Source organism: Protopterus annectens, chromosome 3.part1, assembly GCF_019279795.1.
Source record: "Protopterus annectens isolate FY-2018-M chromosome 3.part1, PAN1.0, whole genome shotgun sequence".
NCBI lineage: Eukaryota > Metazoa > Chordata > Ceratodontiformes > Protopteridae > Protopterus > Protopterus annectens.
Window position 1 is genome coordinate 847081328 of NC_056732.1, and position 14235 is coordinate 847095562.

General features: G+C 38.7%; 1 protein-coding gene across 3 annotated transcripts in view; it reads right to left on the reverse strand.

The window, feature by feature from the left end:
- Positions 1–14235, reverse strand: part of LOC122798298 (cytosolic non-specific dipeptidase-like) — a 670350-nt gene that overhangs the window by 70549 nt on the left and 585566 nt on the right. For all 3 annotated transcript variants that reach the window (XM_044067122.1, XM_044067123.1, XM_044067124.1), the window contains exon 9: positions 3458–3622. In XM_044067122.1, coding sequence (XP_043923057.1) covers positions 3458–3622 — 165 coding nt within the window. The remainder of the gene's footprint in view (positions 1–3457; positions 3623–14235) is intronic.

Here is a 14235-nt window from a genome sequence, read left to right on the forward strand (position 1 = left end):
AAAAAACAAATCTTCAAAGACAAAAATCCTACTTTACTAAGCTCCAGTCAAACCATCGAAAAAACCCTAGGCCTTTTTTAGAACTCCATAAACTCGCTCCTTAACCCATGCTCCAAAAATAACCCCTGTCCAGACCCAAGTAAATCTGACATAGAATTACCCTCACTATTCAACTCTTTCTTTATAGACAATATCTGACAACAACGACCCATCTCTCTTATATTCCACCTCATCTAAGTCCCCAAATAATTTCCCCCCTATGTTTGAGCTTAAACCTGTCTCCTCAAACTACATAAAAAGACTTCTATCCAAACTTAAACCCTGCTCCAATGCACCTGACAACATCCCCTCTTCTTTTCTCATGTCTGCTGCTGATGGTATAGCTCGCCCAATTAGTATCCTAATTAATAGATCTATAAAGGAATCCTATGTCCCCTAAACTCTGGCATTCCACCTTTATTCTTCCTTTCCACAAGGGAGGCAAAAACATTAACATTTCAAACTTCCACCCTATAGCTCCCCAATCTCCAAAATCCTAGAAAAATGCATCCACCTCCAACTTACGCCTTTTCTGACTAAAAACCAACTTCTTACCCCTACCATGGCTTCCGACCAGGACATAGCACCACAGCAGTTCTACTCTCATTCTTAGAAACTGTCAATTAACCCTGAGATTCTGGAAACTTGGTATCCACAGTGCTCCTGGATCTCTCTAAAGCATTTGATACCATTTCCCATAAGCACCTACTAAGTCATCTTTTAAACCTAAATCTCTCCCACAACACACTTTCCTGGTTCTCAATCTGTCAGATAAATATCAGGCTGTGAAATGGAAAAAAGGCACCTCATCTTTCTTACCCACTCCTACCGGAGTACCACAAGGGTCCATCTTTGGACCAATGTTGTTTAACTATTTAATATCTTTATCAATACACTCTGCTATTCCTATTGCCAAAGTCATCCAATATGCAGATGTCTCTATACTTGTCTGCTCTGCCTCTAATCTCTCTGAACTCCTATCTAAAACTCAGACTGCCCTCTCCACTACTGAGATCTGGATGTGTCAAAATCACCTTTCTCTCAATGCTAACAAATCTAAAATACTACTATTCACTCCCTCAAAATCTTTCTCCATTGATAAAAATTCCTTCCAAGTCCTTAGACAAAACAAGTCTCCGAATGAAGTTGCTCCCTTTGCCAAACTACTCGGTGCAACTACAGACGAACATCTCAAGTTCGACATCCATATTCAGCAAAATATAAAGAAAATCCACCAAAAACTAGGCATGCTATACAGGAACAACCACTTCCTCTCTACTTCTACCAGGCATACTCTGGCCTCCTCTTACCTCCTTCCCTCACATCTGTATGGTGCCCCACTACTAACTAACCTATCCTCTTGCATCACTTCCAAACTTGAAAACTGTTGTAACAAAATTTCTAAATTTGCCACCAAAGCCAAACATTCCATACACCACTGTGTTACCCTCTAATCCCTCAATTGGTTAGAATTCACAAATTACCTGGACTTCCTCCAGCTCACTACAGCACATAGACTAATATTCAATCCAACCAAATGCCCAGCTCTAAACAGCATCCTTCCTCCATACACCCCAAACCGAACTCTCAGATCTGAACACCAAAACTTGATTACTATCCACAAACCTAAACATCCTGCTGAACAACTTCTCCTCTCCTTCTCCTTCGGTAAGAAATGCAACTCTTGCCCTTCCACACTAAAGACAATGTCACACACAAATAACTTCAAAACTCAGCTTTACACCTACCGCTCCTCCAAATGGAAATGTAACTGCATTCTCCCTACCTAGAACTCTAACAAAAGCCCCTGGGAGGGTATCCTCCTGAGTTACTAAGCACCTTATAGCTGGCTATAACCTTCTATAGCTAATTCTCATACGATCTCTCACACTCTGTAAACATTGTAAATATCTTTTGACTTTGTGTGAATTTGTTAAAATGTATCTGTACGATATTTTTCCATTATGGGCAATATTACTCACACTTGTATTTGATATGTATTTGTAGTTGTACCCTATTTTTATTGGACTATCTTTACTGTAATCTGTTTCATGGAGCTTTTCTCCTGGGCCTCCACTGAAAACGGACTCTCTAGGCCCACTGGATTTCCCCGGTAATCAAACTGGAAATAAATAAAATAAATAATAATACTTATGTAACAAGAATATACAAGTATTACATAAATATAACTATGTAACAAGAATATACCAGTATTACGTAAATATACCTATGTAACAAGAATATACAAGTATTACATAAATATAATTATGTAACAACAATATACCAGTATTACATAAATATACTTATGTAACAAGAATATACAAGTATTACATACATATACCTATGTAACAAGAATATACAAGTATTACATAAATATAATTATGTAACAAGAATATACCAGTATTACGTAAATATACTTATGCAACTAGAATATACCAGTTTTACGTAAATATACTTATGTAACAAGAATATACCAGTATTACGTAAATATAATTATGTAACAAGAATATACCAGCATTATGTAAATATACTTATGTAACCAGAATATACCAGTATTACATAAATATAATTACGTAACAAGAATATACCAGTATTACGTAGATATACTTATGTACCAGTATTACATAAATATACTTATGTAACAAGAATATACCAGTATTACGTAAATATACTTATGTAACAAGAATATACCAGTATTACGTAAATATACTTATGTAACAAGAATATACCAGTATTACGTAAATATACTTATGTAACAAGAATATACCAGTATTACGTAAATATACTTATGTAACAAGAATATACCAGTATTACGTAAATATACTTATGTAACACGAATTTACCAGTATTACATAAATATGTAACAAGAAAAAGGACAGTAACACCAATCTATGCAACTACAACATGCAAACCTAATGTCTAATGATGTTGGTGAACACAAATTCCATAATTAAGGTCAAATTCTAAAATGCATACTATCAGTGTAAGTGAATTGCTTTGCAGTGTGTACATCAGAGTAAAGTCACTAACACAGAAAAAAGTCTTTTAGAATCTGACCATTAAAATGATTACAGAGTCAGTGCCAAAGTCTGTCCAACAAAATGCAATAATGAGAACAAAAAAATTAGCACGTAACGCATAAAAATGTGAAATGACGGTGTAAATCAGCAAATAAAACTAAATGTCAAGAACTCAAATGCACTAAGACATCTTCAGATTAAACAGTAGAAATGAAATAAAACAAATTCAGCATTCAAACGTTTCACTGAAAGAGCACATGAAATCCATAGTATTGACTTACATGTGTTAAATGTTTGTGTGGCATGGCACACAAACAACACATTTTTTTATACCATTTTCACTGTTACCTTCTTAAATGATATGGGCATGGAATATAATGCACATATAAGACATGTACCTGTTTTTCCACAACCTTTGGATCCATGTCAGGGACTAACCGGATAGAAAACTTTCCAATTACTTTCCTAGGTATAACTGTTTTGGAACCAGAATCATAAAATGCTCCTTCAATTCCATGAAGAGAGAGAGAGGGATATCTCCATCGGTGCATCAGCACTTGTTCCTAAGGAAAATGAAAGAAAGTAATACATGGTGCTTTAGAAAGCTTAATGTCATTGTTTAAGACTTACTATTCAGAGCGGCACTGTATTTCTATAAATGACGGCATTATATAAAAGCCGATAAAATACCATTTTCAAAATTTGGTGCATATAAACATTTTTTTAACTGGCAAGCATCATCTCTTCTTAAATCTCTTATCAACCATTTGTTTTGTGAAACCTGTCCACCAAGCCAAACAGAAAATATAACACACCTATCAAATATGACTCATCCCTACTTTATTACAAGTAAATTAAGATTCTCGTGGCTCTTGGAGTTTAACCTTAATTTACTGGTTCTGCAGTTGCCTCTCGTTAGCTGAATGGCAATTTTAAAAGATTATAGTTTACATTCCCCTTAAAGAAAGTTTTTTTTCCCCTTGTGAGAGGTGTTACACCAGTTCTTGGGATGGTTCATTCATGCATGATTTTTCATAGAATGTAATGGGAACTTGATGAACTAGGTCATTTTGCTGAAAATTGTGAAACAGAGAAGAAATGCAATTGAAAAATTATGAAATGTTATTGAGATGTCCTTAGCTGAATTTGCTGCATTAAGGTTTTTTTTTTTTTTAAAGTCATCAAAGTTGAATTAATATGATGAATGACATGTACAGTACTACTGCAATCCTCATACATGATTGCCCCTATTCATTTGATATTATAATTTATAGTTCTTCTTTATTATTTCTAATCCTATATTCATTATACGAAGGATGCAATCCAAAACCATGAGTTATCCAGACAAATTTTATATGAGAGTCTTCATGTTCAGTATCCCTCTCATTACCACTTTAAATGTCCTTTTAAGTTTCTCACAATTAGTTGCGACTCCCAGTCTAATTCTGCTCTCATGTCTTGTCTATTTCATTTTCTTTCACAGTAGCATACATTCTGCCCAGTAACCTTTCTTGTTTTGCATTCACTGCTCTAGCTTCTATCATCAGCTGGATTAAACAAGTTTTTTTCCCTTCTACTCATTAACTTTGTTACTACAATTTCGTAATGAATGCATTCTATTCGTTTTACTTGGCAAGTACAGTGAACATCCACCTCATTTTTGTCTCTCCTTTTCGTAATTGTTCCCAAAACAGTATGTCATTTTCAGTAGGAATATCTCATAGTAAGTCCCTATCAATGTAGGGACCATCTTTATTTAGTCCAACTGGGTATAATTCAAATTCTCACCAACTGCCTACTTTCTTCCTCAAGTTTGTTAATAACCGTAACTGTTCCTAATATTCTGACTATTGTCATGTCCAGTGATTTTCCCCAGAATATTATACTACCCCTGGAGCTTATATTTTTACCAGACAGTAGTAGTAGCTCCTCCCAAATAGAAGCATACGAGTTATTTTGTAGTTAGTAAATCAGTTTCAACTGGGTAGCCAGAAAGTACTCTTCCAGTTCTGATCATCCCAAGCCACTTCTTTAGGAGTTTCTAACATGTATTCCCATTTGATTTTATTGTTCCATATACATTATTTCACCATTTTATTTATTTCAGTCCATGTGTGTTGTCCTGGAGAAAATAAGAAAGCTTGTCCTATATATAGTATCAGTGGGACAGGAAACATTTTTATTGCTTGTATTCTCATGCCTGGATCTAATACTGATGTTTCCCATTTCTTTATTAATCCTTTTATTTTACTGATTGCCTCTTTCCATGTTTATATGGGGGAATCTTTATAACATCTCACTATACAAACACCTAGGTATTTCAACTTATAATGTCCTCACAGGTTAAGAAATTCCTGCACCAGCTGCATAGACAGCACATACTTTATTACTATTGACTTGGTTTTGTTTTGACCAGTTGGCATAATGGTTAAGGTCTTTGCCTCCTATGCACAAGGTACAAGGTTCAACTCTGACCTACAACCAATGCCTGTTTGGAATCTGCACGTTCTCCCTGTGCATCTCCATGGGGTTTCTCCCATGTATGAAAAAACATGCGGAGTGTTTCTATCTCAAACTCACCAACGAATGGAGCTGTGGGCAGCAGCACAGACTCTAAATGGTGCCCTACAGGGGGAAGAGTTGTACAGACCAACTGCTATGGGCAGCTACTGTGGTGCGCAGTATCCTTAAGAAAGAACAGGGATCACAGACTGTGTGCCGTGGCAGGGCTAGACATTTGGTGTGAAATATGGCTCTGGGTGATTCGGTCATGTTGGCTAATATCGCTAAAATGCCATGGGTAGTTATCAGTGATGAGTGGGTTGAGGACCTGGCCTACTCTGACCTACACCAGGGACCCTTGCCAATCGTGGGAGGGGTATATTGCCCCAACTGGCCAATGTGTGCCTGCTATAAAAGCCCAGCAGCCCTGGGTCAATAAGCTACTGGCTGGCTGGTGTCTAGTTGCCCACTCTGGGTTACCTGGGACAGCTCTGTTATGTGAAAGCCAGATGTAAAACCAACCTGCCAAACATGAAATGAGAATTGATATGCTTAATGTAGGTTCACTGACAGGATGCAGCTTGGAGGTGGGTGACATGATGATACAGAGGAGGATGGACATTGTATGTATCCAAGAGATGAGATAGAAAGGTAGTGCAACAAAGCCACTTGGCTTGGGAACCAGACTCTACTACTAGAATGGGGGCAGGCTAGAAGGGTAGGAATTGTGGCGAGAGAGAGGCTTCAGAAGGCAGTGAGGGATATCATCAGAATTAATGACAGACTCATGGCAATCCGACTCCAGTGTAATGACAGGGCAGTATTCATAATCTCAGCCTATGTACCACAGCAGGGTTATGATAGTGAGGAAAAGAGTGCATTCAGACAGCAGTTGCAGGACCTCCTAGATATAGCAGGACAATATGAATGGGTGACTTGAATGCACATATCGGAACAGACAGAACAGGATATGAGGACTGCCTCCGTCAACATGGGTGGGCAACAGGAATAAAGAAGGAGAAGCCATTCTAGACTTCTGTCTGGCAAATGGCTTGATAGTAGCCAACACATGGTTCAGAAAGAGAAACAGTCACAGATTACATACAAGAGTAACCAACTTGCAACTCAGGCGGACTTCCTCCAAGTAAGGAAAAGCACTTGGGTAGAATCCATACTTGCAAAGTCATCCCCAGTAAAACAGTTGGCCCATAGCATAAACTCAGTTGTAAACAGTGGTCAGAGAAGGCTCTAAGGTCAACAAAGACCAGGCTGAAGACCTGGAAGTTGACTGGAGAGAAAGTACAACAGTTCAAGGAATTACTCGGGGTTATAGCACCCCAAGAAGAGGAGGAAATATGTGAAGTTGAACAAGAATGGCAGTGCCTAAAAACAGTATGTGTTAGGACTACAGAACAAATATGTAGCCGAGTCAGTTATGGAAATAAGGTACATAAGGAAAGCTGGTGGTGGAATACGGAAGTCTAGGAAATCAGCAAAAGAAAGGAGGAGTGCAGGAAGAAGTGGGAGATAGAAAAAAAAATGATGAGGCTAGGAAGGACTACTGGTTGGCTAACAAAGAAGCTAATAAAGAAGTTGCAATAGCAAAGAATAGGGCATCAGAGGCACTCTACCAACCTCTGCAAAGTGACTCAGTAAGTGGCACAAAAACTATATTAAGTTGCAAGGCAAAGACAGAACGATAAAGAAGATAGTCAGACACCCTTCATAAGGGATACCAGCAACAACCTGCTCACCAGTCCACAGAACATCAAAGGCAGATGTAAGGAGTACTTCCAGCAGCTTCTGAATCAAGAAAACCCCCACAGAGGTAGTACTGCCCCAGAAACAGCCTATGATGAGAGAAGAAGAGCAGCCCATCCTAGAAAAAGCAAGAACAGCACTAAGGAAAATTAAGTCAGGGAAAGCAGCAGGCTCAGAGGAGGTCACAGCAGATATAATAAAGATGCTAGGGGAGAAATGGATCCGGAGGGTACTCATAGCAGTGTGGAGAGAAAAGCATATCCCAGATGACTGGAGAGTAAGCATACTTGTGCCAGTGTACAAGAACAAAGTGGACATCTACAACTGTGGGCAGTACAGAGGCATCAAACTCCTATCACATTGCATGAAAGTTCTGGAGAGGGTGCATAATAAATGGATATGCAGAGAAGTAGAAAGTAAGATGGGAGATCAGCAGCTCGCATTCAGATCAGGATGCAGCACAACTGACCCGAAGTTTGCAGTGAGACAGATACTTGAGAAGAAGCTACAGATGAGGACAGAGTCCAACTGGGCATTCCTAGACTTGGAGAAAGCATGTGACAAAGTCTCAAGAAAGCTCATCTGGGCAGTATTGGGGTGGTTTGAAGTCCCAGAAACATTGGTAGAATTAGTGCAGGCTATGTACAAGGACCCAATGACTCAAGTACGAACAGTGTTCGGCCTCACAGAGGGGTTCCCATTGGGAATGGGTGTACACCAGGGTTCAACTCTGAGCCCACTGCTGTTCATACCGGTGATGGACTATCGGAGGGGGCAGATCATCAAAGTTGCTGTATGCAGACTATGTGGAATTACAGGAAGACTCTGAGCTAGAACTTCAGCAAAGGATAAGAGAATGGAATGCAAAACCGAAGGCACATGGCATGAAACTAAGCACAGATAAGACAGTGGTAATGGCAACAAATTGGGGAAATCAGAAGAAGCTGATAATAGAGATAGAAAGGAAGATGGTGGAACAGGTAAACAGTTTTAAGTATTTGGGAGGGGTGGTTGAGGAGAAAGGAAGTCTGAATGAAGAGGTCAAAGCTAAAATCAGAGGGGCTGCAGCCAACTGGCATAGAATGTCTGGTGTAGTCTATGACAGAAGAATGCCAAAGAAGCTGAAAAGTAAGGTGTACAAGACAGTGGTGCGACCAGTAATATGTATGGTACAGAAACCTGGACAGTAAAGCCAGAACAGCTGAAGCTAGAGGTGATGGAAATGAAGTGCCTGGGAAGGGTTGTAGGATGCACACTGTGGGACAGATGAAGAAATGAGGACAAAAGAGCAGAAGTCAAGTAGCTCCAATTGCAGAAAAGATGAAAGAGAATAGATTATGGTGGTTTGGACGCGTGCAGAAAAGCAGAAGACAATCTGGTGAGGAAAATTTGGGACAGACAGGAAGAAGGTAAGAGGAAGCGAGGATGTCCAGCAAACAGGTGGATGGATTGTGTGAAAGAACATCTGTAACAGTCAGGCATGAGTGTTGAAGAAGGCAGGAGTGTGGCACTGAATTGAGAGATGGCGACAGTGAACAGATTACCACGACCCCATGTAGAAAAAATGGGAAGGGCTGATGATGATGATGACTTGGTTTTATTTTCATTGATCTTATAACCTGCTAATTTCATAAACTGTCTTATTTTCATTAATTTGTAAATATCTCTATATGGGTTTGTTAAAAATAATGTCATCCACAAACAAGGATAGCTTGCATTGCTCGCTCCTTTCAACCTAACCTGTAATACCGGATTGTCTTATTTTATCAGCCAATGGTTCTAGATACAAAGAGAAATGAAGGGAAGAGAACAGGCATCCTTGCTTAGTGCCTCTTTGTATTTTAAATTTCTCTCTTACCTTCCCATTAATCTAGTTTCCGAGCACATACACATATTTTAATAATTGTTTTAAATATTGTAAAAATTATATGCCCCTCACTTGCTTGATCACCAACAGCAACTGACATGTCTTAAAAGGACCTCTTCCCACTTTAATACATTACTCCTAATAACTAGACCTACCAAGCAGGGAAATCTAAACCTCAGAATTTAAGTTTAAATTGGACCTACCTTTCATAGCATTGCTTATTATTAGTTCTGTTTAACATGCATGTTATTCCATACTGACATGTTGTGTGCCAATGTTAATTGCAAGCTCAGAGTTACCAGTCTTGTTTTTAGTCACTGTAAATCACCTGGCATAATTCCAACCACTTTGCCCTCTGTTAAATATTTAATGTTCAATTCCCCCTCCCCTTGTTCCACTTTACTTAGTCCAAACTGCTACGGTCTCCAGCTACAAGTCACTTCTATCTTCTTGAGTCTCTCTTCCATAATTTCTTCTTATTCCCTTCTGATATTTTGAAACTTGTCTGCAACAGGTTTTGCATGTTCTTCGGTTTACTTCTTTTGTTTCTCTCTCTTTCTCTAGCATTTTCTGCTTTAAAATCAGGAAAGATTTCATTGGCCAATATATTATTTTTTTTCTTTTTAGTGTTCTTTTGGTTCCCCAAGCTTGTTCTGGTTCTTTACCCAGTTGTAGTGTATTACGTTGTTTAAACTCCTAAAACTCCTCATCCACTCTGTTTAGGTCCAAGAATGATTTTATCCCTGATGGAAAAAAGATATTCAATACTGCCAGGTAAATAAGCTTGAAATGGAGCCCCCAAGCCTCTGCACATCTTGAAATAAGGTATAAACTTGCCCCCTTTTAATCTAGCAGCTAATGAAAAGTCTTTAACTACAAGGATCCTGTATTTTAGCATTTTTCCAAAGTTCATTTAGAAGTTGTTCTTTCAATTGGAATATTTGCATTTTGGCCACATCAGGCAAGTGGAGAGAACTGTTCTCTCCCACCATTACCCTGTGTGCTCTCTAAATCAAGATTGCTTCTCTAGGAAGGTCAGCCCATTTCTGTAGTTGTTAAAAGTCTTTGCAACTATCTCCTTCCATACCTTAAGATATATTCATAAATCTTAAGTTTTCTTCTGCTGTTTTCAATTTCCACTGGCTTGTTTTGAATGTTTTCTTAGGTCGCTTTCAATGCTGCCAATCTGCCTGATGTTTCCTCGCTTAATCTTCTTAGTTTTTGTTCATCATCTAAATGCTCATTTAGGGCTCCTTATATTTCAGCAATTTTCATTTTGTTTCTTTTCATACAGTCAGCTAAGTTTTCACCTGTTTTTATGACTTCTACATACAGTTTGTACAGCTTCTTCTCTATGTTCAACATTTTGTGGTCAAGGGCCTTCGGGTTGTTTGGGTGGGGGTGGATGCCTTCTTGCTGTCCCATTGGAAAGAGTTTTTAGCTTCTGTTTAACTGATTGTTTCATATTCACTGTTTTGACCTTCCTTCTCATCAGCTACTCCTTTTTGCCTTTTCTTTCTGAATTTTTGTCAGCTTAATATCCCTTCTAGTTATTGCGTAGAGCGCTGGCCATGTGCGACTGAGCTGCGTGCTGCCATACTGAAAGTGTTATTAACTTTATTCTGACTGCAGCTTATAGAAGTCATGTGGACTTAACTAGGCATTTTATAATCAAGATAAGCAAAATGAAAGAGTGCTGGAAAGAACAGTTATATAAATCAATAGAATTTTGAAATATAAAACACTATTTGTGAATCATTATTACACTGGAATGCTAACACTCTCTTTAAAGCCTATGTAGTAGTGTTGTTTATCCACCTGAAATTATTGTAAAGAGGAATGCAAGGATGAAAGCAAAAAGATGAATATCAGCAGTTGAATAAGATGGGATACTAATAGCAAAATGTGAATGAGAAAAGGGGTAAATTGAAGAAAATATGAAATAATGAAATGGAAAAGTGGAATGAATGGTTAAACCAGGTGGTTTGGTACTGGTTCCCTGGGTGTTACTGATACTACAGACAAAGGAAGATGGACAAGTCAGGCTACTTTACTGAGCAAAATCATATACATATAGGTGTATACATATCTATATATATATATATATATATATATATATATATATATATATATATATATATATATATATATATATATATATATATATATATATATATATACATGGTTTCACTTCATATCGTCGAAAGCTCATTTTATCGAATTTCAAAACAGCGAGACCAAATCATCGAAAACTCAAATTGTCGAAAACTTATAACATTGAATCTCAAATCAATGAAAACTACAAAGCAACTAGAAATAACATCTCACAGAGTTTTTACTACGTTTATGCCCCCCACACCCCCCGTACATTAAATATACCAACTCCAAGGTCGCACTACAGTGGGCGAAAAAGGTAATTTCCTAACCCTACTGTAGTGCGACCTTGGAGTTGGTATATTTAATTTTTGCGGGTGTGGGGGGCCCCACTTGGGGACGGGGTGCAGGGGGGGTTGCCCCCCTGCATAAACGTAGTAAACTGTGTCTGGGATGTTATTTCTAGTTGCTTTGTAGTTTTCAATGATTTGAGATTCAATGTTATGAGTTTTCGATGATTTGGTCTCGCTGTTTTGAAATTCGATTAAATGAGCTTTCGATGATATGAAGTGAAACCATATACATACATACACAAGTAGATATATAGAAGTAAATTCATGTATAAATACATACATATGCACACACAATTTTTTTGCCTTGAGATGCTTATCAAGCATTATGGATTAGGAAAGAGGCTATGTAGGTTTTAAAGAAAATGAAAGTTTGAGGCACCAGTCTCTCTCTCTCTCTCTCTCTCCTGTTGGTGTACTGATGAGTATGGAAGGTTAAGAATGTCATAAAGCAGGGGCACATAATAGGTGGATAACAGTTGGAAATATAAAGTAAGAGAATGCAGTGATGAATATTTCTAAGAGTGGATGCGGGAGGCTGGCAAAGAGAGCTTCAGTACTAATGTGAAATTAACTCTAGCTAAATGATTACTGTGTGGAACAATGACGGCAGATAAGGATATGAAATGGAAATAGGAAATACACCCCGGGGATCACTTCTGTGGCTCTGCTCTACAGGGGCACAGGAAAATAATTTTCTTGGGTGGCGTAAGCCAGGGAACCTTGTTGGCTAATCTTACTTAGGCACTTGGGCCGATAGCCTAGTAACTACCTATGAACCTATGTAAGGGGTAGAATTAAGTGGCACCACATTATGTAGGTGGAAGAACAAATATAAGAAATTAGTGTGGAAAGACAGTAGTTACAAAACAAAAGCATTCTGGGAGCAACAAGGGGAAAACACTAATGCTGCTGTCTTAGGGCAATATAAAAGGGAATGTTTGCCTCTTTAGTTGGCAGAAGGTATTTGGGGATGTAGGAATGAAACATTGTGAATAACAATGTGATGGGTAAAGATAGCATGCAGACTGCAATTGTTGATATTCAAAAGGGAAATTTAAAGGTGCTTATGAAATGATATAAGCAAGGAAAGAGATGCCCACCTTTCACTTTGCTAAGAGGGGAATAAAAAGTGATGTAAGCAAGACATTATACTATGACAATGGATGGAAACAGCCTGGAACAATCTTGAGGGGAAAATGTAGACATCCCTTGAAAATGCATTACTGAAATAAAACTGAGAATGATATGTGCTAGTGAAAAGGTTGGTCTTGAAACAGAACAGAAAAGAAAAATGGTTTATTTGGCTTTCACTATAACTTATCAAATTACAACTTAATGAAGAACCAACACATCAAGCACAACTGGTCAGGAATTCAACCCAATGAAAAAATTAAATGCAAGTCTTTTTTTTTTGACAGGTGCTAGCCCTTCCCTGCACCCCTTATGGATGGCAAGACCCCTACACCACCAGACTTGTACATCCCCAGTCCACAGTAGATGCACACTTAGACACTATGCTAGAAGTGATTCTCTATGTAAAACAGTGATTGGTTAGTTCAACATCTGTGAATTGAACTCTATACAGCCTCAACCAGTTAGCACTTGAGGAGATATAAGAAAGCCATTTCCTTGTTTGTTTTCAAAGACTGCAATAAAGTTATTTTTTATAAACCAAATCTTACGTTATACATGGTTTACAGGTGGTGGGCATACATCTAAGCCTGATAATAACTATACTGATCTGAAAAGCTAGGCAGTGAACAATGAATGCATCACTTTGCTGTTCATACATATTTAACCTGTTAAATGCATAGCAATATTCAGCAATGGCAAACACCTGTTTTCACGTAATACAAGTATTTAACAGAATACAGCAAATGTACTATATATCAGAACACTACCTTTACAAAAAGAGAGAGAGAAAGTTAAAAAAAAAAAAAAAGAAAGAAAAGAAAAAAACTGTCCAAGTGGGCTTGATTTTTTTCTCCTTGCAGCTGACCACCAGCAGCTCTTGGAGCCTTTCCTCATCCACTGGGGCTACCAAATCCTCAACACCATTTCCAGGACCAACACAGCCATGTCCAGGTCCAGTAAGACTTTCTTCTTTTTTGCAAAGGCAATTATTCCCTGCCCCTGTGCACACTTGTGCTTCCTAAGGGAATGATGTGCAATGGGTTCACAGTGCATCATCCGTGTCTCAAGTGTGTAAATCAGCCAAACCCTGCCCCTTCAGAAAGTACTCCCAAACCCTGCCCCCTTACAGAAAGTACTCCCAAACCCTGCCCCCTGCAGAAAGTACTCCCAAACCCTGCCCCCTTACAGAAAGTACTCCCAAACCCTGCCCCCTGCAGAAAGTACTCCCAAACCCTGCCCCCTTACAGAAAGTACTCCCAAACCCTGCCCCCTGCAGAAAGTACTCCCAAACCCTGCCCCCTTACAGAAAGTACTCCCAAACCCTGCCTTCTTACAGAAAGTACTCCCAAACCCTGCCCCCTGCAGAAAGTACTCCCCAACCCCGCCCCTTACAGAAAGTACTCCCAAACCCTGCCCCTTACAGAAAGTACTCCCAAACCCTGCCCCCTGCAGAAAGTACTCCCAA